Source organism: Chionomys nivalis, chromosome 6 (assembly GCF_950005125.1).
Source record: "Chionomys nivalis chromosome 6, mChiNiv1.1, whole genome shotgun sequence".
NCBI classification, from domain to species: Eukaryota; Metazoa; Chordata; class Mammalia; order Rodentia; family Cricetidae; genus Chionomys; species Chionomys nivalis.
Genome location: NC_080091.1, coordinates 38,190,756 through 38,216,361, shown reverse-complemented (window position 1 = coordinate 38,216,361; position 25,606 = coordinate 38,190,756). Strand labels below are relative to the sequence as shown.

General features: G+C 43.3%; 1 protein-coding gene across 1 annotated transcript; it reads right to left on the bottom strand.

Annotated features, from left to right (window-relative positions):
- On the bottom strand, window positions 1-25,089 carry Drg1 (developmentally regulated GTP binding protein 1). Its single transcript, XM_057772639.1, has 9 exons — window positions 24,916-25,089; window positions 23,505-23,628; window positions 20,065-20,240; window positions 10,618-10,687; window positions 7,998-8,167; window positions 4,158-4,288; window positions 2,091-2,258; window positions 1,801-1,923; window positions 1-438 (listed from the first exon to the last, which is right to left on the bottom strand). The coding sequence occupies exons 1-9, from the start codon at window positions 24,955-24,957 to the stop codon at window positions 339-341; spliced, it is 1,104 nt and encodes a 367-aa protein (XP_057628622.1). The 5' UTR covers window positions 24,958-25,089; the 3' UTR covers window positions 1-338.
- Between the last annotated feature and the right edge of the window lie 517 nt (window positions 25,090-25,606).

Below are 25,606 nucleotides of genomic sequence, written 5' to 3'. Positions count from 1 at the left end.
TGGGCCCACCAGGGTTTTTATACAGTTCAAGACGTGACACCAAGGTAAGAAAGGCAATGTTGCTCAGATGCTGGTACACACTGGCAAGCCCAGCACTTGGGAGATGGAAACTGATGGATAAAGAACTCTAGGTGAGACTCAGCTACAGAGTTCAAGGCCAGACTGAAATAAATGGGACCCTACCCCTGCCCCCAACAAAAACAAATGATGTTCTACTTTGGAGTCTTCATCTCCATTCCTGTACCCCAATTCAATGGCTGCCAAATACAGAAGGTTGAGAAGGGTACTTGGTGCTAAGGAACATTGCTGTGGCTGGCCAGCAGAAGGGGAAGGCAGGTTCACTTCTTCACAATCTGAATGACGTCCTCATCTTCCAATGTATGGTCTTTACCCACTTTCTGAGGATTATGCTTCACAGAGAGACCCCAGACCAAAGCACTGTAGCAAAAGGAATGAAGGCAGTCAGTGGCAGTAACAACCAGCTTTAGCTCTAGTTGCCTAGGTTCCAGTCTTATCAGATTGAGCATCCTAGCTCTTAAGACACAGACCTACCTACAAGAGACAAAAGCCTTCTTCCAAACTGGGACACTCAAAGCTACTTCCACAGCAGTGTCGTGCACTGGGACTTCATACACCAAGACAATGCTTTCAGAACTGCTCTCATTCCATAGTCAATTGAAGAAAGGCAAAACAGTGGGGGGGCTGAATCCTGAATCAAGAGTGGTGGCGCACACCTTTAATCCTAGTACTTGGCAGGCAGATCTGAGTGCGTTCAAGCCCAGCCTGGTCTACAGAGTGAGTTCTAGGACAGCTAGGACTACACAGAGAAACCCTGTCTTGAAAAACAAAACAAAAGGGCTGGAGAGATGGCTCAGTGGTTAAGAGCATTGCCTGCTCTTCCAAAGGTCCTGAGTTCAATTCCCAGCAACCACATGGTGGCTCACAACCATCTGTAAAGAGGTCTGGCGCCCTCTTCTGGCCTTCAGTCATACAGACAGAATATTGTATACATAATAAATAATATTTAAAAAAACAAAACAAAACAAAAATCGAAACAAACAAAGAGATGGCTGAGCAGTTAAGTGCACTCCAGAAGACCCAGGGAAGCTTCCAGCACCCTGTTTCTAACCAATAATGCTGGGCTTACAGGCAACTGGGGCCAAACAGTTTTTATGTGAGAGCAAGGGATTTGAACCCAGGTCTTCTTGCTTTCAATGCATGCATTCTTATCCACTAAGCCACTGGCCATGTCCTAAAATCAATATCTGCCAAATGGAAGGTGAGTGAGGGAGGGCCAGGCAGGAAACTGAGTCCCAGCAAACACTCCTTAGCTAAAGAGGCTTCTGGAACTCTCTTGCTCCAGTTAGGTAGGCTTGGCTTTAAGGAGACACTGAGAGGGGGCTGGCTCAGAGGTTATAAGTATATGCTGCTCTTTCAGAGAACCCAAGCTTGATTCCTTGGAATTCCAAGTGATCTGATAATGCCTTCTAGGCTCTGCACAATGTGGTACACATACATACTAAGGCATATACACATACACATGAAATAAAAATAAACATCAAGAGGGAAGGCGGTCATGTTGGCACAAGCCTATAATCCCAGTTGTCAGGAAGCAGAGGCCAGCCAGGAATACATAGTACATACAAATTATTTTTAAAAAAAGGGGGTAGGGAATTCCTTCAAGAAATCCCTTCAGCGGCATCTTTGTTACCTGGTTTCTGTAATCCTCCTCTAAGAATTACTACTACTATTAGTGAAACCAGTAACTCACAAGGAAGTACCACATGTCATGATACTTACTATTTAAATTCTTTGATAAGATTTTTGTGAATCTTCATGCAGAAATCTTCCACCGTGGTCCTGGAGTATGGCAGCACCACCGGGGAGGTGTAATCTGGCAGCTGGCCTTTGGGCTTGGTGTAACTGCAACAGAGGAAAGACAGGCTGCCATGTGTTGAATATACACGACCCTCTACCACCTCTGCCAGCAGGCCAGGTGACCTCCAATCTCCTCAAGAGGCAGCAGGCTGCTTCTACCTCTGAAACAGACACATTCTGTTAAGGAGCCCGACACCACCATTGGGACTCACATTCTCACTAGTTTCAGATAGTCCCAGATCTTCTCCAACAGATCATCAAAATTCCAGCGGTGATGGGCAGAAATGGGTACACAGTGAGGCACCTTATAGATAATATCCAATTCCTCAATGGAGATCTGATCAATCTTATTCAATACATAGATACAGGGGATATAAACTCTACAGAGGAGAAGAAGAAGAAAAGTTATTAACTTGGAGCTGCAGATAAAACAGCCTGAATACTTAGTACTCCCCCACCTGAGGCCCTGTCAGAGGCCCTCAAAAGCCATCAGCACCGTTCATTTACAGGAAGTAGCAGGCAAAGCACCTTCCAGCAAACCTGAACCCAGGATGATCCTAGAACTCACTAAGGTGCAAGGAGAGAACAAACTTCACAAAGTGTCCTCCGACCTCCAAGTAGGGACCATGACACACACTCAAGAATACCACCCCCCCAGACACACACAGACACACACACCACTACAAATATAAACCCACAGTATGCATGATGCTGAGCAGACAGGAGCCCTGGCTCTCCCAGAGGACTCAGTGGTTCCCAGCACCCACACTGCATAGCTCACTACTTCCTGTAGTCCAGTGGGTGGACACCCTCTTCTGGCCTGCTCGGGCACTTGCACACTGGTGCAGACACATACACATAAAAGTTCAAAAACTGAATTATAGATTGTAAAATAACAAAAAACTCAGGCCCCAGTTTCAAACACAATGCCAGTCCCTGGAATTAATTTTTTTCTTTGTTTCTAAAGAAGACAAAGCATAGTGGCACATGCCTGCCATTCTAGCACTGGAAGGCAGAGGAAGGGGCATCACCAAAAGTTAGGGGGAAGCTTGATGATCGACTCAGAGTTCCAGGACAGACAGTGAGCTACTGTCTCAACCCCTCCACCCAAAGATAAACCCATGATTCCTTCCTTCCCTCCTTCCTCCCTCCCTTTCTTTCTTCTTTTTGTTTTTATTTTTTTCTTTGACACAGGGTTTCTCTGTGTGCCTTAGAGATCCACCTGTCTCTGCTGAAACTAAAGGTGTGTTGCCACCACCCATGCTCAGCATATATATCTGTAATTTCTATGTTCTTTACAGCCAGTGCTGGACTTTGTGCATGGTAGGAGAGACTGAATCATATGTCCAGCTCAGGACAGTTTTTAAACACTAAACTTTTTTTTTTTTTTTTTGGTTTTTCGAGACAGGGTTTCTCTGTGGTTTTGGAGCCTGTCCTGGAACTAGCTCTTGTAGACCAGGCTGGTCTCGAACTCACAGAGATCCGCCTGCCTCTGCCTCCCAAGTGCTGGGATTAAAGGCGTGCGCCACCACCACCCGGCTAAACTTTTTTTTTTTTTTGAGACAGGGATTCTCTGTGTAGCTTTTTGGAGCCTATCTTGGAACTCTGTAGACCAGGCTGGCCTCAAACTGAGATCCACCTGTCTCTGCCTCCCAAGTGCTGGGATAAAAGGCGTGACCACCGCCATCTGGCTTTAAGTAGAGCATATAGCACTATTATAGTCCTAGTGTCCAATCAGTGCGACAGTTAAGATCACTAGTAGTCACGCAAGCTGAAGCTTCCCAGATTCAGGTGATTCACTCGTAAACTGTCCAACTGCATTCATTTGTTTCCATTTGACTTAAATTCTTCAAATAAAAAAATAAGAAGATTCTGTGTTAATGGTAGGAATAACTTCAACAAAGTGGTTTAAATTACTCAAGTGCTTACAGTAGCAGTGTTTCATAGAACAAGTTTTCAGCCACATACAGTTAGGATGCATGGAAGAGACACATTTTGGTGCTCTGATCTGTGCAAGGTGGCCTATATGATGGCTCAGGTAATCGTAACTGGAGAGAGTGGACTGACCTGACCGGCTCCCTCTCTTCAACTACTGCTGACAGAAGAGCTTAAGCAGCACAGGTCCCAGCAAATAACCCGAGCAGGGAACAACACCATCATTAATCAAACAGCAGAGCAAGGAAGAAGTCAGAAATGAACTTCAACCCGCATGTGCCACTCAATTCCTACCTAACCACCATCTCCTTCTAACTTCAACCCAGCCACAACACACCAAGTACCTGTTTCCTTCTACCACATCAATGAGGTCATCCGCTGTGGCATCACTCCGCAATGTCACATCAGCATTGTGAATTTTGTATTCAGCCAGAATGCTCTTCACTGTTTCAGCATCTAGTTCACTCTGAGGGCACTGAATGGAGAGAAAAAAAAAAAGACCAATCAGGGAGGATGGGGGATCATGTACTCTTCTTTATCGGGAGACGGGGTCTTACTATGTAGCTCTGCCTATTGTCCTGGAACTCAAAGAGATCAACCTGTCTCTGTGTGGGTGCTGGAATTAAAGTCAGGTACCATCATATCCAATCTCTCTGTACTTTTCTCTTTTTGACTGCTTTCAAACAAAGGATGATCTTGATACTCCTAAGTATAACTAACTCCCAAGTGCTTGGATCACAGACATGCAATACCAGGCTCTGTCAATGTGGTACTGTGAACTAAACAAGGCTTTGTGCATGCTAGGCAAGCATCCTACCTACTGAGCTACATCCCAGCCCTGTGCCTGAAAACTTCTAGCCAAAATGTAAACTCACTACATTGCCCTGACGAGAGTAACTAACTTACAGTAGAACTAAAAAGCTTCCTAAACTCAGGCAGGTGTAAAATGTGCCGTGTCCTGCACACAGCCCAGTCCCCATAATTCATACACTCAAGTCTTATGTTACAATCATTGATGACACCATCTTTAAGAAGATAATTAGAACAGGATATTAAGGTAAAGTCCTAACTCAATATCAATCTAGCAATCACCTTTGTCCGTCAAGCCACCAGATAGCTATGAACAAGTTATAGCACACTAATTCAAAGAACTCTCAAGGTCAGGTATCACGGCAAAATAAACAGGAAGATTTTTCAGAAAAGAGAGCTTAAACCTATTTTAATCTGAACTCTGAGGAAATTCTAAGACCTTAAAATTCACTGACCAAAACAGCAGCAACGGATAAAGCTGCTCGCTCGCATTCTGTCAGAAAGACTGTCTTTACTGGATCTCCGACAGTCTGATTTTCTCCAGTTTTCCTTCTCCCACTTTGTCTTAAACCGTTTTCTTTTCTTTCTTACCAAGGTAGTCTCGAACTCACAGAGAAGTGCCTGCCTCAACCTCCCACATGCTGGGATTAAAGGTGTGCGCTGTGCGCCACCACTGTCCACGATACACATAATTTTAAAAAATAAAATGCTGTTTTCAGGGTCAGTAAGATGCTCAGTAGGTAAAGGGGCCTGCTGCCATTCTGAGGACCCACATGGCTGAGAGAACAGACTTCTGCAGCCTCTCCTCCGACCTTCAACCGCCACAAAACACACGGTGTGTATTGCCCACCCCACCCCACCTCACCACTCCTACCTGACCCTCCCCTCCTTTTTATTTTTTTAAAGAAGTTATTGCTTAGCTTGTCCTTTAAGGACAGAATCGACAGGCAGCAAAAGGCAGGACTCTCTGAGTTCGAGGTCAATGTGGTCTCCACAGAGACTTCCAGGGCAGCTACAGCTTCGTAGTGTGATGCTGCCCAAAGAACCCTCCTCTGGCCTCTAAGCACCAGGCACACAGCAGGGCATAATATATCAGGCAGGCAAGGCAGCCATATGCATAAAATGATGAAAAAAGAAACCCTCTCTTTGTTTTTTGTTTTTCAAGACAGGGTTTCTCTGTGAAGCTTTGACTGTCCTAGAACTTAAGAGATCTGCCTTCCTCTGCCTCCTGGGTGCTGGCATTAAAGGTGAGCCATGAAGCTGGGAAAAGCCTTTTGTTTTTGAGACAGGGTTTTGGTATGTGGCCCACTCTGATCTGAAACTCACAACTGCTGTGTCTCAACTTCCAAACTGCTAAGATGACAGGAAGATGACAGCACACTCCACGCCATCAGCTCTTCACAGGAGTACTGGAATAACCTCTTAAACCAATTCAACACAAAAGCTAGAGTCTGCTGTAGAGCATGTGCCTGCTACTCTAACATTTAAGAAGTGGAGGGAGGATCAAAAGTTTTATATAAGGCCAGCCTGGTATATAAAAGACCTTGTCTCAAAACACTAAAAATCATAAAATTTAAACATGGGGCTAGAGAGATGGCCCAGTAGTTAAGAGCATTTGCTGCTCTTATGGAAGCCCCAGTTTCAGCCCCCAGCTCCCACAGAGCAGCTCACAACTGTCTGTAATTTCAGGTATTTGATGCCCTCTCTCAGTCTTCAGTGCTGTGGAATATTAGTGTAAGATGTGTTACATCCGTCTATGCTGTGGAACATTTGTTTAATGATGTGTTGCCTTTTTTAAATGTTGCATTTGTTTAACACTGTGAAGCTGTATTACGTTGCTTATCTAAAACACCTGATTGCCCTAATAAAGAGCAATAGTAAGGCAGGAGAAAGGACAGGAGGGCTGGCAAGCAGAGAGAATAAATAGAAGGAGAAATCTGCTCTGAAAGGACAGATCAGAGGAGCACGAGAAGGGAGAGGACTTCAGGGGCCAGCCACCCAGTTACACAAATAGACATGGAATAAGAAAGAAAGAAAAGATGTTCAGAACAGTAAAACAGAGAACAGTAAAACAGAGAATAGTAAACAGAGAACAATAAAAGCCCAGAGGCAAAAAGTAGATGAGATAATTTAAGAAAAGCTGGCTAGAAACAAGCTAAGCTAAGGGCGGACATTCACAAGTTATTCTTAAGTCTCCGTGTGTGATTATTTGGGGCTGGGTGGTGCCCCCCTCCAAAAGAGTAAAGAATAAAAACAACAAAAGCATCTTAGGCACCACACATATATGATATGCACATATGCAGGCAAAACACTTGAAACAAAAATGAAAAAAAAAAAAGACTTCAGAGAAACCAAAAACAAAACAAAAGGTAGTCAAGGTAATTCCACGGGTCAAAATAATATTATGCAAGGAGCTCATTTCTAGCTTGTTCATTCTGCTGCTTTCATGTTTCAATCTCAGGAACTTACACTTGGCTCTCCTCTCCAACACACATCCTCCCCAAGATATTCACTGGCTGCCACTCTCATGTCACCTCAGCCAGTGTTCCTGTCAACTTAGAAAGGTAACCCTGTGGGTCATAGTAGCTTAAGTCTTTAATCCAGCACTCAGGAGGCAGAGGCAGGCAGATCTTAAGTTCTAGACCAGCCTGGTCTACAGAGTGAGTTCCAGGACAGCCAGGGTTGTTACACAGAGAAACCCTGTTTGGGGGGAAGGAGAAAAGTAGCCCTAGAGTCTGGGGCTGTAATTAAGCGGTAGAATGCTTACCTAGGATGCACAAAGCCCTGGATTCAATCCCAAGAAACCCCAGAAACCAAGCATGCTGGGAAACATCTGTCCTCCCAGCTCTCAGGAGGCAGAAGCAGGAGTATAAGAAGTTCAAGATTATTCCCAGCTACATTGTAAATTTGAGGCCACCCTGAGATACATGAAACACAGTCGGGGGAGGTGGGGAACACACAGCTTCCTCACCTTTCCCTGCTTTATCAATCTAACACACTGCATCTTTCTCATTAATTGTTCATTTACCCAAAAATGAGGGTTCTAGACTATTCCATGCCTTCCTCGTGCCACTTCCAGAGCGTAACCTAATGCTTGGTCTCTGGTCAGGGCTGTGTAAGTCAACGATAAACGAAAGCACAGGGCCCTGGGAGCTACTTCATGGGAATATTGTTCCAAATGCTTGAAAAAGTCAGTCTGAGGATGACTCCTGTCTAGACCTTGTTTTTATCTTTTAATACAAGGTCACTGAATTATCTCAATGAGAACAGAAAAAGAGGAGAACAGTTTCAAGTTATCAATTTCTGCACATTTGAATCCCCTTTCACACCAACCCTCCAGTCGGTACTCTACCCATGTCATCTTCCCCACTTACAGTGGCTGTGAGATTAATGCCTCCCTTGTCTTTCTTCTTAAAGCCAATGTTTGGGGGCTTGCTGTTCAAGCGAATTCCAAAGCCTTCCAACTCATTTTCAATTATCTTCTTATGTCCCAAGGGTTTTAGGACATCCAGAACAATCAAGATCAAATTACATGTTCGGGCCACTGGGGGTAAAAATGACACCCTAAGTTGAATGCATACAGCCTTTACCAACCCAAAAACTCAAATTGAGGTGTTTTCTATCTAACCCCAGATTGAGATTTTTTTTCTTGCTCTTATATACAGATAAAATGTGAAAGTTACCAAAGATTTATACTAGCTATCAATTTGTAGTGCATGACTTAAAGTTGTCAAACCATCCCCCGAAAAGTGGCCTGTCTTTAACATAAGTAAGACAGTCACACTAAAGATATCAGCTGAGGGATAAACTACCAAGAAACTTAGAAATGTTTTTAAAATACAAACTCATTTAAAATAAAAAACCTTAAAATCCACACTCTAAAATAAAATCCAGACTACATTATCTGTATTACATGAGCACAGTCATGTATTTGGTTTGGTTTTGATTTGGTGTTGAGTGTTTGCCCGAATATCCCACAAAGGCCAGAAGATCCCCTGAAATTGGAGACAGAGGGTTGTAAGTTACCATGTGGGTGTTCAGAATCAAACTTGGATCCTCTGTTAGGCCAGTCAGTGCTCGTAACCACTGAATCATCTCTCCAGTCCCCAAGTAACATACATTTAATCTGCCTTATCAAACTACACTTTACAAAAACAGACTGAGTCTGTTTAGCAGATGATTTAATGATATCAGCACACTTGTCAAGATACAGTGTCAAGATAGTCAAGACAGGTGTGGTGGTGGACACTTGCAATCCCAGCATGAAGATCAGGACAACTAGACTATGGGAGACCCTGTCAAAAATAAGTCAGTCAAAACATACAGAACATTCAAATCACCCTGGAAAGTTACACCAGTTTTAGACAACTTCCTTGCCAAGCACTTTCTAGCATCATAGGAAGTTTTACTTTTTAAAATTCCACATAAATAGAGTAAAATAAAAATGTCCTCTTTTCTCCTTAAATCTTTTCTTCTAGCACTTCTTAATATTCAAGCACATTGTGCTTGTTATCAGTAAACTTGTCTCTTATAACTGAGTAGTAAACTATTACCTGCTAGTCACCTATGGAGGAATATATATATATATATATATATATATATATATATATATATCATTTTCAATTTGAAAGCATAATTTGAGTCTGCTATAAACAGTCATATATTTGGGAGGCAGAGGCAAGCAGATCTCTGTGAGTTCAAGGCCAACCTGCTTTACAAAGCAAATTCTGGCGCACTTAGAGCTGTTCCGCTGAGAGACCCTGGGGTGGGGAGGGGAGAATGGTCACGTCCAAGTCTTTCTGTTGTTATGTTTTCATTTTTCCTAGATAGACACCAGTGAAACTGTTGCACATCAGTTTATATTCCCACTAGCAGAGTACGTCACACACCCTTCCCGCAGGCAGTGGTGTTCCTAACCAGTACTGAATCTTTCTGTGTACTCACTGGTCATTTACACCCCTCATCCTCTTTACCTCCTTCCACCTCTCTTCTGACCAATGTAAGCTCTGTTTGGTCCTCCCTGACATGCTGGACTGACATCTCTGAAACAGCAAATCAAAATCAATATTCCCTTCTTCTAACGTGACATAATCTGTTACAGCACCAAACGCATCATAAATCTAAGTTTGGGCCAGAGAGATGACTCAATGGTTGAGAATACACGCTGCTCTTGCCAAGGACCTAGATTTGGTTCCTGGCATTCAGAATCATCCATAATCCCAGTTCCAAGGGATCCAATGTGCTCTCTTCAGACCTCCATGGTCACTGAGCTACACACACAGACAAAGCACACACAAAAATAAAAATGAACAAAACTAAGGAGGTATGGATTTATAAAATATCTTCAAGGCTGGGGGGATAGTTCAGTAGGTGAAGTGCTTGTATCAGGACCTGAGTTTGATCCCAGAATTCATGCACAAAAAAAAACAAAAACAAATCAGCAAGAAACAAAACCGGGCTAGGCATGGTGGCAGGCACTTATATACTTCAGTTCAAGAGGATACAACCACCTCCCCAGCCTCCCCAGGGACATGGCAGACATGTGGGGAACACACATACAATGCAGGCTAAGCACTACTTATGAACAATACATATAAAATAAACCTAAAAAGGTTTTGCCTTCTCTTTTTTTAAGGTTTATTTATTTATTTATACAGTATCATGCCTGTAGGCCAGAAGAGGGCACCAGATCTCATTATAGGTGGTGGTGAGCTAACATGTGGTTGCTGGGAATTGAACTCAAAACCTCTGGAAGAGCAGTCAGTGCTCTTAAACGCTGAGCCATCTCTCCAGCCCCCCTAAAAAGGTTTTAAAGGCAAATTAGAATCTATCAAAATTAAAGATTTCTACTGAACAAAAAAAAACCCACACTGGAAAAAAACCAATAAAGATGACATCTGAAACGTCCAGAACTTACAGGGGTGAATAACTAGACCATTGCTCTCCAAAGAAGCTACCTGGAGTATCTGCAAACGGCAGCGCCAGACCACTCACCTGCAATGACTTGACGACCTCTGCCTTTCCCATCCTTGGCACCTTCAATAATACCTGGGAGATCCAATAGCTGCAAGATTAAGAACAGGGAAAAGGAACTGGTTATAAATCTGAATGGATCAATCATACTGACAAGTATCCTCTTTTGGACACCTCTATTTCTCTGGTCTCCAAAATTTATGAGACCCAAATCCAACCTTTAATTGTGCTGGGAGCACAGAGATCCTTGTGCTCACAGATATCACTAGGGATACCAGGAATGTTAAACACACAGGGCTGTCTTTCTAAAGGAAAAGATGTTTTCTGCCCAGAAGGCTGGGGAAAGAGGCGGCTAGGAGCCTGGGGATCTTTGCACTATCTGTAGGGCCTGGTCATCCCAAACTCCCACAGGTAGGACCAGAGGTGGCTGATAGCCCAGATGACCAGATCACAGCAGATCTTCCCCGCCCTTAAGATAATACAGGCAGCCTACCTCCAGAATCCATCTTATGAGTGAAGTGCCGCGCGTACATTGGGAAGACTTTTGATGTAATATGCCTCCGTGTGCACAAGGAACTACGTTACATCAGAAAACGTTTTTCCAAACGGTACTGTTTAATTATGCTTAATATAAATCACTCAGTGTGAAACTCTAGATGTTTGAACCAGGGGCTCAGTGGTTATAAGCACTGGCTGCTTTTTCAGAGGTTGTGAGTTCAATTCCTATCACCCACATGGTGGCAGCTCATAACCGTCTATATCTGTAGTCTCAGAGGAACCAATGCCCCCTTCTGATGTGCAAAAGTACATGCAGACAAAACATCCACATACATAAAATATATAATAAATCTTTAAATTAAAAAAAAGTTTGAACACCAGCTCTTAAGTGTTGAACTGCAATTTCTTCTTCTTTTACCAAAACAGGGTTTCTCTGTGTAGCACTGGCTACACACACTGTAGACCAGGCTGGCCTCTAACTCCCTGTCTCTGCATCCCAAGTGCTGGGGTTAAAGGTGTGCACCACCACAGGCCAGATTTCCTTTTTGCTTCATTCGAATCCTTACTTTCCTAGGCTTGGTGGTCACAGACATACCCCCCCCCCCCCAATATTTGAGATCCCAGAGTATTATGGAATCCCAGTTGTTCCTGAAATCAGTAAGTACCTGAGATGACCTTGAACTTCTGGACCTTCCATACCTCCACCCACTTTCTAAGTTCTGGAACTGCAAGTATCAAAACACCCATTTTATCAAATCCAATCTTCCTCACTAGTAAGTGACTGCGGGAATGCTATTTCCCTTAGCATATACTAAAGGTCAGCTACAGGCTACTTCCCACTGCAAGCTGATTAGCTGAATGGGAAGCTCTGAGTTCGAGTAAAAGACCCGCCTTGATATATAAGGGGGAGAATGAATGGCGAAGATACCTGTCCTCCATACACACATGCCCACAAACAAGCGTATATACACACACATCACACCATGCATATACATGCAAACTACATAAAATAAACAACTGGACAGTACTACATGACTAGGTGAAATAAGAGTAAGCAGGGCTGGAGAGATGGCTCAGAGGTTAAGAGCACTGACTGCTCTTCCAGAGGTCCTGAGTTCAATTCCCAGCAACCACATGGTGGCTCATAGCCACCTGTAATGATATCTGGCGCCCTCTTCTGGCCTGCAGGCATACATGCAGACAAATACTGAGAATACTGTATACATAATAAATAAATAAATCTTCAAAAAAAAAAAAAGAGTAAGCAAGCATGCATTACATCATCTTGACCATGACATCCTTTTGCACCTTTTCTTGTGATTTTCAACAAATTGCACTACAATCCCAGCACACAAGAGGCAAAGGCAAAGCAGGCTTGTGGCCAGCTTACCCTACCTAGAAAACCACATCCCCATAGAAAAAGGAAACAAGGAGAGGGCTTATGTAAAAAACATAAGGAGACAACAAAAGGAATTTTCTAATGGTCAAAGCTGGTAAAACTTAAGTAATAATAGTACTGTATTTTGGGTGTGGGTTAAGACAGGGTTTCTCTGTGTAGCCCTGACTATCCTGGAAATCACTCTGTAGACCAGGTTGGCCTCAAACTCAGAGATCTGCCTCCTCTGCCTCCCAAAGTGTTAGGATTTAAGGCATGCACCACCATTTACCAGCTAATAGTACTGAATTATAACACATAAAATAAAATATCCACAATCCCACATTGTCATAAATTATTGAATAAAAGAAGGGCAGCTCTTTCATACAGAAATCCAATTAACAAATGTAATGGAAAGAACTGAATGTCACCATTAGGCAAAGTGATATAACAGCAACAATTGTTGCAAAAACAGACGCCACAATGAGTAGACAAAAGTTTAAGGAATGCGCTTGATTCACAGGATATACAAACATTGTAACAATACAGAGATGGTTAGGCAGTTAGAGAACTTGCTTTTTTTTTTAAAGATTTATTTATTTATTATGTATGCAACATTTTGCCTCCATGTATGCCCACATGCCAGAAGAGGGCACCAGATCTCATTACAGATGCTTGTGAGCCACCATGTGGTTGCTGGGAATTGAACTCAGGACCTCTGATGAGCAGCCAATACTCTTAACCTCTGAGCCATCTCTCCAGCACCGAGAACTTGCTCTTGCAGAGGACACAGGTTCATTTTCCAGCACCCCCATGGTGGCTCGAAACCATCTGTAACTCCACTTCCAGGGACCCCAACAACCCCTTATGATTCTTCAGGCAACAGACATGCAAGTGGTACGTAGGCACACAAGCAGGAAACCACATGAAAAAAACAATTAAATAATTTTAATAATAGAATGAAAGCATGAGAATCAGAATTGGAATGTGGATTTTTCGCAGAGTATCTTCCCTGAACTAGTAACTAGATTTGTAAAGAAAACATCTCTGTTCAGAAGCTCTGCAAACACCATCTATCACTTGCCCTTTTTCCTTATGGTTGTTTCAGACAGGGTCCCTTGCTGTTCTTGTATGGTAAAAGAGACAACTAGAGCAGGAAACCAACCAATCACTGAGCACCCTGACTCTGAACCCAGGACTAAAGACACATGCCCTGACTCTGAAACTAGTGTCAAACACACTGTCCCCAGAATCAGAGCCACTGAAAGAAATATGTATGCCCTGGTCCTAAGATTGGAGTCAAAAGCTAAAAAGGACCGGTGAAAGAAACACAGTTTGGCCATAAAGTCAGGGCCATCTCTGCCCTGACCAACTAAGCTAAGCAATCCCTGAGCAGGTTAAAACTAACCAATCCCTCTTCTCTCTGGGAAAACTCCGCCCCCTAAGAAGCCCTATATAAGCTGCTCTGCCCCCTTCAGTTAGGGGCCACCACTCTCCTGGACTCCTTCCCAAATAAATCTCTTTCCCAGAACAGTCTCGGATGACCTTCATTCGCTAGACAGACTAGAAGAACCATTCTTATGGGACTGAGCTGAAAAACCTTGTTGAGAAGCTTCCCTAGAGGGCCTGAGCAAGGCGGAGCAGAGCAGAAGAACCTTGCTAGGACGCTCCTTAAGGGGGCTGAGCAAGGCCGATCAGAAAAAAGTAACAACTTTTCAACAGAGCAGGAGGAGATTGCTACAGTTCTTCAGGGGCTTCCCCTTTAGCAGAGTGTTAGCAAAGAAGAAACATCTTTGGCTGGAGAAAAAGCAGATAGCTCTGCTAGGACACTCCCTTAAGTGAACAGAGCAGAGGTCAGCTGTACTGGCTCTGCAGAAGAGCAGGATCCCAATATCCTGCAGGGAGACCATCCCCCACTGCACCCTATATTCAGGTAGCCTGGCTTCCCAATAGTCAAGACACCTTCCCTCCAGGGCTGAGCCGTAATAGGACATATTAAAGCTCCAGCCTCCAGAGCTGTCGTCCTACTGGGGCTCTACCCCTCCAGAGCTGTCATATTGGGGCTCTAAGTATAACCTGGCTTCCCTGTAAGTCAGGATATCTCTGCAACACTACAACTGTAACACATTCCCCTACAGTCCTGGAACTCACTCTGTAGACCAGACTGGCCTGGAACTCACAGAGATCTACCTACCTCTGCCTGAGTGCTAGGATTAAAAGTGTGAGCCACCACTGACCAGCTGCAAACACCATCTTAATGAACTCACATAAATTAACATCAAACCAGTTAGAGCTCCCACTACAGATGCAAAGACAGAATCTTAAGCTCAAAATCAGGTTGAGGGGCTGGAGAGATGGCTCAGAGGTTAAGAGCACTGCCTGTTCTTCCAAAGGTCCTGAGTTCAATTCCCAGCAACCACATGGTGGCTCACAACCATCTGTAATGAGGCCTGGTGCCCTCTTCTGGCCTGCAGGCATACACACAGACAGAATATTGTATAAATAATAATAATAATAATAATAATAATAATAATAATAATAATAATAATAATAAACAAAGCCAGGTTGATCTGCATAGAAGGAATATGTCTGAAAACAAAAAATAGTGATGGGGGTTTGATTGGCTACAGATCTCTTTGATTTAAAAAAAAAAAAAGCAAGAGAACCTGCATTCAGATCCCCAGAATCCACATGAAAACAAGGCAAAGAGGTATGCACATATAACATCAGGTCGGTGGGGGTGGAAATTCCCAGGGCTCAATAGACAAGGGCTCGTCTAGCAAGAACAACCAGATCCAGGTTCAGTGAGAAACCGTCTCAAAAAGTTAAAGCAGAAAGCAATAAAGGAAGACATTCTGATATCAATCTCTGATCTCTACATGCACACACAAGTAAGTGCACACACATATAAACACAGAGCAGTATATACATACACATAATGTTAACATCACTAACATTGTAAGCCCCATGATAAGGACGAAGACACAACATAATTTCTGCAGTATTCCTGCAAAACTAATAAGACCCTTTCTCAAAAAGACTCACTTCCAGCCTGGTAGTGGTGGTGCACGCCTGGAATCCCAGCACTCAGGACACAGAGGCAGGCAGATCTCTGAGTTCCAGGCCAGCCTGGTCTACAGAGAAACCTGGCCAAGACAAAAAAAAAAAAAAATTTAAGATTAAGGGAAGCAAATCAGCAATATAAGAGAATTGTGTGTAATACTTTTTAACTTTAAAATTATTTTTAAAATAAAAAATTAATATAAAATAGGAAAGGTCTGGAGAGATGTCTCAGAAGTCAAGAGCACTGGCTGCTCTTCCAGGTCCTGAGTTCAATTCCCAGCAAACACATGATGTCTCACAACATCTGTAATGAGATCTGGTGCCCTCTTCTGGCCTGCAGGGATACATGCAGACAGAACACTATAATAAACAAACAAAAAAACAAATCTTTAAAAAAGAGGGAGAAAAAAACGCTATAAGGGTTAGAGAACAACTTGCAAGAGTCAATTCTCTCCTTCTACTATGTGGGTCCTAGGGATCAAATGCAAGACATCAGCCTTGGTAGCAAGCGCCTTAACCATCTCAGTAGCCCTTACACACTTTCTCAGTTACATAAAATTCTAACTATGTAAACTAATTTGCAGTGGAAAAAACTGACTAGTGATCACTCACTAATGGAAGAGGCAAAAAAGAAGGGGCATAAGAAAACTCTGAAAAGTCACATGACAGATGTCCTTCAATATGTGTAGAAGACTGGTGCCAAAATCAGCCTCCCAAAACACATACGCACCCATATATCTGTGGATACAAAGATCAAGAGGTGCTCTAATCCTTTATATAAAAATATGACAGGCTGGAGAGATGGTTCAGTGGTAAAGAGCACTGGCTGCTCTTCCAGAGTTCCTGAGTTCAAGTTCCAGCGCTTAGATGGCTTCTCACAACCAACTATATAACTTTAGTCTCATGGAATCCAATGATGTCTTCTGGTGTGCAGACAAAACACATAAATAATGCTGGGCGGTGGTGGCGTATGCCTTTAAGCCCAGCACTTTGGAGGCAAGGGCAGGTGGGATCTCTATGAGTTCAGGCCAGCCTGGTCTACAGAGCTAGTTCCAGGACAGCCTCCAAAGCTACACAGAGAAACCCTGTCTCAAAAAAATAAAACACACACACACACACAAATTAAATCTTTGGCAGAGTGGAAGGCAGAGGCAGGCAAGATCTCTTGAGTTCAAGGCCAGTCTAGTCTATAAAGTATGTTCCAGGATAGCCAGGGCTACACAATAAAAACTGTCTTGAACAACAACAACAAAAAGAGAAAAACAACAACAAAATATGATAGTTGTATATAACCTATATGTATCCTTCCACATACCAGTAAACAATCGATAGGTTAGCCGGGCGGTGGTGGCGCACGCCTTTAATCCCAGCACTTGGGAGGCAGAGGCAGGCGGATCTTTGTGAGTTCGAGACCAGCCTGGTCTACAAGAGCTAGTTCCAGGACAGGCTCCAAAACCACAGAGAAACCCTGTCTCAAAAAACCAAAAAAAAAAAAAAAAAAAAAAAACAATCGATAGGTTACATTTAATACTAACACAAAGTAAATACTATATAAACAATATATACACCAATTTCTTTCCTAGATATACTCAATCCATGGTCGAATCCTTGAATGTAGAACCTATAAATACAAAGGGCTGACTACATACAGTCACTATGCTGATTGTAGTGGCAGTTTCGTGTGTGTGTGTGTGTGTGTGTGTGTGTGTGAGAGAGAGAGAGAGAGAGAGAGAGAGAGAGAGAGAGAGAGAGAGAGAGAGAGAAAGAGAGAAACTCTCAAATTAGGGTGAGACAGTCAGCATGAACGAAGTCCTCAGTTCAATTCCCAAGGACATAAAAACAAAACAAAAAAAAATCTGGGCAGTGTAGGCACATGCCTTTAATCCCAGCATATGGGAGTCAGAGAGAGACAGATCTCCTGAGTCCACAGCCTGCTTGGTATAGAATGTATTTCAAGACAATCAGGGCTACACAGAGAAATATTGTCACAGGAAAAAAAAAGCTTCAGATATACACACTATATACTTTATTGAAAATCAGAGTCAGGTACAGTGGCACAGGCCTATGACCACAGCACTTCAGAGGTAGAGGCAGGAGGATCAGGAGTTATACAAGGTCATCAGTAGCTACAAACTGAATGTGAGATCAATCTGGCTATATGAAAACTTGTAGTAAAAAAACACAAGTTAAAACAAAAAGTTCACGACCACTTAGTATAAATTAACAAGTAAAGCTAGGCGTGATGGCACATGCTTTAATCCCAGTAGAGCCAGGCAAATCCTTAACTGTAGGCCAACCTGGTCTACAAAGTGAGTTTAACAGCCAGAGCTATACAGAGACTCCCTGTCTCAAAAATAAATATATAAGTAAATAAATAATAAAGTAGCTAGCAAGTGATGAGTAAGTCTTCAGCACTTCTAATATTTCTTTAAGTCATCCAATGAATCTATCAACTATTTCTATCGATTAATAAATCCTTTATTACTAAAATATATAAATATATGCTGTACTATTCATTCACAATTAACCAAAGCAGCAGCCTATGTGTCTGTTCATCACAGATAAACATGTAAAAATGTGAAATATATTATGCAAAACAGGGTATTATGCAGTCATGAAATTAGGACACTGGCAGGAAAATGGATGCAACTGGAAAATATTAAGAGATCAAAACAAATACCTCATGTTTTCTCTCATATAGAGTTTAGATTTAAAATTGTGTGTATGTATGTGTTATATAGGAGGGGAGTCACAAAACTAGAAAGGAGACTGTGAGACGAGGGGAAGGGGTAGGAAACAGAAGGCAACAGAATCCACAAAGTAAATAAAAGCAGGAATCAGGATTAACTAAGGAGGAAAGGAAAGGAGCAGGGGAGGGGACAGAGGAGAACAAAGCATAATTGCATGCACCTATGATGATTCAAGAACAAAACCCATTATTTTTTTACATTAAACTGAAAAAAGAAAATTAAAGCCAGGTGGTGGCAGTGCACACCTTTAACCTCAGCACTGGGGAGGAGCACGCAGAGGCTAAAGGATCTCTAAGGAACTCTTGTTCAAGGTCAGCCTGGTTTACAGAGCAAGATCCAGGATAGCCAAGGCTACAGAAACTCAGGTGCCTTTAGAGTAATGTTCAAGTCTTATACAGATAAAGGTCAGCTTCCTTAGCATATACAAAGACCCTATATAAATTCAATCTCAACCTACCTTTAAGATACCTGATAGCTAATCACTATAAGATGTACCAGTACCATTGTTTTTTATTGGTTTGTCTGTTTTTAATTCTTTTTCTTTGGAGACAGAGTCTTTCTACCTAGTCCTGGCTGTCCTGGAACTCAGTATGTAGGTCAGGCTGGCCTTGAACTCACAGAAGATTTGTTTGCCTCTGCCTCCAGAGTGCTGGGATTAAAGGCGTGTGATAGAGTTATCTGAAAGGAGGGCATCTGAACTGAGAAAATCAGGCTATTAGTAAGCCCATAGGACATTCTCTTCTTTAGTAATCAATAGGGAGAGCCCAGCCCACTGTAGGTGGTTCCATCCCTGGGCTGGTGGTCCTAGCTTCTGTAAGAAAACAGGCTGAGAAAGCCAAGGAGAGCAAAACAGTAGGCAGCACCCCTCCATGACCTCTGTATCAGCTCCTGCCTCCAGGATCCTGCCCTGTGTGAGTTCCTGTCCTGACTTCTTTCGAAGATGAACAGTGATATGGAAGTGCAAGCCAAATAAAGTCTTTCCTCCCCAACTTGCCTTTTGGTCATGGTGTTTTATCACAAAAATAGAAAAACATACGCTAACTTCAAGACATCCCGCCAACCAGGTGTTGTGTCAAACACTTATAATTCTAGCACCTCACAGGCTAAAACAAGGACAAACCTGGAGTTCAAGCCAGCCTTGACTATATAAGATCTTTTCTCAAAAGACTCACTTCTGGGGCTGCAGAAATAGTTCAGTGGTTAAGAACACTGGGTGCTCCTCTACGGGACCTGAATACAATTCCTAGCATCCACATGGCAGCTCAGGACTGTCTGTTCCAGGGGATTTATGCACCAGTCATGCACATGGTGCACATATATACATATATGCACATAGGCAAAATACCCATACACATAAAATCTTAAAAATATACTTCCAAAAGTCACTTTGTACTTTGTCTCAGAAGTTCTTCCCCCATTATCAGATTTTAAAAGTAGTCCCGTTTTTTAATGTATCTTCATAGGCCCTTCTTCATTGTATTACACTATTGTTAAACCATTTAATGTAGCAACTGTTAAGAGATGAGGGGCCAGTTGGGCAGCGATGGCAAACACCTTTAATCCCAGCACTCAAGAGGCAGGTGGATCTCTGAGTTCAAGGCCAGCCTGGTCTAAAAAGTGAGTTCCAGGACAGGTTCCAAAGCTACATAGAGAAACCCTGTCTTGAAAAACCAAGAGGCCTAGGAAATACACCTGACACACTGTGGATCACTAATAAAGAGCTCCTGAAATGCATGAAAAAAATGGATTTCTTTCCTTTCTTGGGCCACGAATCTTACTCACCTGGATCTTGGCACCTTTATATCTGATGACACCAGGCACAGTGGTCAAAGTAGTGAATTCATACGCTGCCACTTCAGAGTACACTCCTGCTAGATTGCTTAGCAGGGTTGACTTCCCCACAGATGGGAAACCCACAAACCCAATTCGAGCATCACCTGTCTTAGCCACATCAAAACCTGAAACATTAACAAACATCAGAAGACAGCAGTTATCCTTGGATGCATTACCACCCACCTAAGTCCTTACACATTTTTGTTAGTGTTTCTCTAACTTTCTGAGGCTTACTTCTGAAACAGAACTCAAGCATAAAATTTACAATTCAATTTAATACAGTACTTAATTAAAACAAGGTATTCCTTTATTAAATTATAATTATTATAATTTATGTTATAATTAAATTATAATAATTATTAAATTATTTTTGATATAATATTTAAATAATGAAGGTTAGCCAGGTATGGTGATGTATACCTGTAATCCCAATGGTTGGGAGGTAAAAAGCAGAAGGATCCCAAGTTTGGAGGCCAGGCTGGAATATCTAAGGTCATCTCTCAAAACCACAATATGCTGTTGCTGGAGCACTAACTGCTCTTGCAGAGGCCCAGACTCAATCCTCAGCACTCACAAGGCAGCCCTCAATGATCTGTAACTCCAGTCCCAGAGGATCCAATGGATCTGATATGCTTGCTCTTCTGGCCTCCAGGGACACTTCACACACAGAGTACATAGCTATATATAAACATTCAGGCAAAACACCCAACCACTCACCCAACAAAATAACATAGGAGTTAGAGATGGCTCTTTGCTGCTCTTATAAAAACCCAGGCTTGGTTCTTAACACGCACATCAAGCAGCTTTAAGTGCAGTTCCAAGAGATTTGATTCTTTCTTATGGCCTCTGAAAGCACCGGTGCACATACATACAAGTAACTACACAGACAGACAGACAGACAGACAGACAGACACAGACACACACTTTTTGTTTTGTTTTTTTGAGATAGGATCTTACTATACATATCTTGCTATTCTGGAAGTCACAGAGATCTATCTGCCTCTCCTTCCAAGTCCTGGGACCAAAGGTGTGCACCACTACGCCAAGCACATACATAAATTTAAAGTATCATCTGGGTAGTGGTGGTGCATGCATTTAATCCCTGAACTCAGGAGGCAGAGTAGGCAGATCCCTGTGAACGAGGCCTGTATGGTCTATAGAGTGAGTTCCAGGACAGTCAAGGCTAACAGAGAAACCCTGTTTAGAAAAAAACAAAAACAAACAAAAATTTAAAATATCAAAATAAATAAAGACAGGCATAGTGTTACATAGTGTTAATCCCAGCAATTCAGAGGCTGAAGCAAGGTGGCACTCTGAAAGGTCAATTCCAACTTGGCCTACATAGAGACCCTGTCTCAAACAAAACAAAAACACAAAAAACACCTGGGTGTGGACTTGGAGCTCTACGTTTAACTCTGGTTTGGATTTTATCTTATATCTGAGAATAGTGTAATCATGTTTTTGATAAGGATATACTTAAGTAGTCTAGGTTACACTAGAACTTGCAATCCTCCTGCCTCTAGTACCAAGTACTGTGTTACCAGCTTTTGGGATTTTGTGTGTCTATGCCTGTGTTCTTAAGCCTGTGATGTGTAAGCCAGAGGCTGACATCAGATGTCATCCTGGATCAAATTCTTTTTTTTTGTTTGTTTGTTTTTGTTTTTCTAGACAGGGTTTCTCTGTGGTTTTGGAGCCTGTCCTGGAACTAGCTCTTGTAGACCAGGCTGGTCTTGAACTCACAGAGATCCTGGATCAATTTCTACTTTACCTGTAAAGACCTGGAACTCACCTTCAGCTAGACTGTTGGCCAGAAAACCCCAGGAACCCTACCTCTACCTTTCTAGCACTGGGAGTAGAAGACCATTTTCCATGGGACTGGGATCTGAACTCAGGTCCTCACACCTGCACAGCAAGCACTGAACCAACTAAGGCCTTCCTTGTATTTTAACAATAGCTGCAACTAAATTCAGAGCTGTTGGTGGGTCTTTCTAGCAAGAATGCAAAATATACCGCATTCCTTTGAGTCCTAATCACAGCTTTCTCCAATTTACTATTTCTGCTTTCATAGTCCAGCCTCTTTGCACCAACTTCTTACTTCAACCTCACTAAAGCAGCAGATGTATCCATTTCAATAAATCTATTTTTGGGGGCATGAGATATAAATAAAACTACTGTTTACTTGCATTATATTCAGTTGTCTTTGAAACCAGATAACTAAAATAAAAAAATATATAATTCAGGATTTAAGGCTTAAGGACTTGACACGTAGTTCAGCGGTAGAAGACCTGCCCAACATGCACAAGGCCCCTAGGATCAAATCTCAGTACCGCAATAATATATAAATAAACAAAACTTTAGGCTTCAGAGCTGGGAACAGTAATAAAACATCTGCCTAGCATGTATGAGGTACTGGGTTTGATCCCCAATACTAACAAAATATGTCAAGCTTAGAAAATCAGAAATAGACTTTAATAATTTGGGTTTTTGTTGTTGTTGTTTGAGACAGGGTTTCTCTGTGTAGCCCTGGCTGCCCTAGAACTTGTGTTGTAGACCAAGCTGGTCTTGAACTCACAGAGATCCACCAACCTCTGCCTGGGATTAAAGGCTTGCACCACAAACTGCCCTGCTAAAAGTATTAAATACACAAAATAAATTTTAAATGTTTAAAAATAATGGGGCTAAGGAGATGATTTAGAAGTCAGTGTGCTTGACACACAAGCATGAGGACCTGACTGTGGATTCTCAGCACCCATGTAAAAAAGCCTAGCAACAGCTACACACACCTGACTCCTAACAACAGCTTCACACACCTGTGACACCTAGCAACAGCTACACACACCTGTAACCCATTGCTGGCTTACAGGCAGCTCTTCAGAACTTGACAAATAGTCTAGCTGAACTGGTGAGTTCCAGAATCAGTAAGATCTACCTCAATTGGAAAAAAAAAAAAAAAAGGCAAATAAGTAAAAATAAAGTAGCCAGACATGGTGGTGGCCTTTAATTCCAGCACCTGGGAGGTAGAGCCCGGCAGATCTCTGTGAGTTCTAGGCCAACCTGGTCTACAGAGTGGCGTTCCAGGAAAGTCAGAGCTGTTACAGAGAACACAAAAACAAAAAGCATTCACAGAAACCAGGTGTACTGGTGCATGTTTTTAATTCCAGCACTTGGGAGGTAGAGGCAGGTGGATCTCTGTGAGTTTGAGGCCAGCCTTGTCTACATAGTGAGTTCCAGCCAAGACGGCCAAGAGCCATACAATGAGACTCTATCTCAAAAGAAACATAAATAATTCACAGGCATATGAATACATACATTCATGCATATACACACACCTCTGACATATTAGTTTAATAGAAACTACACACACACAAACAATATACGGAATCACAAACCTTCTCCTGGCCCACCACCACCGCCACCTTTCGGAGTGATGAGCTCTCTTCGAAGCTTGGCAAGGCGAGCCTTAAGCAGCCCAAGGTGATGTGCTGTAGCCTTGTTCTTTTGAGTCCGAGCCATCTAATAAGGGAAGAATCACAGCCATAAACCTGCAGCACTTCAGAAAAAAGTATCCCGAATCTTCCCAAACGCTGAGAGCATGATCTTTTATTTTTCGAGGTCCTACTAATGTCAGAGTGCCCATTTCATTTCATTTATTTGTGGATTTTTGGATAGTCTCTCTATGTAGTCCTGAGGGTCCTGGAACTCCCTATGTAAACCAGGTTGGCATTGAATTTACAGTTTCACCTGCCTCTACTTCTGCCTCCTAAGCACTGCCTAAATATTTTTTAAAAAAGAAAAATCCAAGACTGACTAATGCCAGCAGTCTGGAGGCAGAAGTGTCTCTTTCTCTGTCTCTCTGTGTGTCTCTCTCTGTGTGTCTCCCTCTCTCTCTATCTCTTGTTCAAGGCCAGTCCCATTTGCATAACATCCAGGGCTTATGTAGAGAGATCTTGTCTCCAAAAAAAGAGGGGAGGCGAAAACCCAGGTTCAACTAGAAAAAAATGAGAGCCCATGTGATAGCACCACGTCACTCCAATTCCTATCCACAGATGGAACACCCACCTACAGGATTCGTTTCTATTGGACCCGGTCAAAAACAGGATCACCATTTTACCAACTTTAAAAAGCCCCGAACTTCGTTGGGTGGTGGTGGTGCACGCCTTTAACCCCAGAACTCTGGAGGCAGAAGAAGACTTTAATCCCAAAATTCAGGAGGCAGAAGCAGGAGATCTCTGTGAGTTCGAGGCCAGCCTGGTCTTCAAAGAGTGCTCCAGGTAAAGCTCCAAAGCTAAACAGAGAAACCCTATCTCAAAAACAAAACAAATCAAAAAGCCCTGAACTTCTCAGGCATCACAAATTATCCAGGTAGAATCGATTTACTTTAGATTTTTTTTTTTTTTTACCGCCACCATCCATGACGTGCAAAAGGGGGGGGATCATCGGGATTAGAGGGGCGGGTAGACAAGGAATCACAAGGCAAGACTTTACGTGATCACGTCACGGAGTCTGGAAGAGATCGGTGTAAAAGCAAGAAAAACAGAAATAGCAAGACATACGCTGAATACCGGATAGGGTACCTGCCAAGGACTAGGTGTGGGGCCAGGAGGTGGAAGAGGGAGCTCCTAATGTTAGCTGAGGGGCAAGGACCACAGGCGCTCAGGGAGGGGGCAAGGAGCCAAGGCGGTGCAAGCTTGGGCTGAGGGAGCGGGAGGGAGTTGGTGGCAGGCACTGGGGCGACGCCGTCGACGGTACATAGGAGCAGCGGCACCGCCTGGGAAGGGAGGCGCCCAGCGCGCCCTTTACCTCGGCTTCGATCTCCGCGATCTTCGCTAAGGTCCCGCTCATGGTGACCACAGGTCGAGGCGGCGCTGGCCTTCACACCACCTAGACCCCTTCACTCGCCGACCGCGCCACAGGCCACCGCCGCAGTGCGCAAGCGCGGGACTTGCTGCTTCTCGCGACGGGGTTCCGCGAGAGCTCCGCGCCGAGACTCATGGTGCCCGACAGTCTCCGCCTTCCCCGCCGACTCCGCCCCGTTCCGACAGCCTGTGCGGAGTCATAGAGCCCGCGGCCGTGGTGACCAGAGCGGTCGCTCGGGCTGGACTCCCGGAGCGCGCCGAGGGTCGCGCGCAGCTCGGCCCCACCCCGCCGGATCTGCGCTCGCCGGATCTGCCGGTGCGGAGCGTGCGGGCCGCCAAAGACCCAGACCCGGCGCCCAGCTAAGTGTCTGCAGATACTTTCGGTCTCCAGTGACCTGGGCTTCCTAGGTTGTCGAGAGCCCAATTTTCAACCTCTCGGGGGAAAAACAATATTAACAACAACAACAACAAAAAAGAGTTTGAGGAATCCTTTGTTTGCCGGACATCCTGAGGAGAGAGGGTGGCATTCGATGAGCCACGGCTCATGCGTGGATTGAATGAGGAACTCCAGAGAGAATCGTTACTTACAATAGCTGTAACACTAAAAAAAATTGGAAATTATGTTAACACTCATT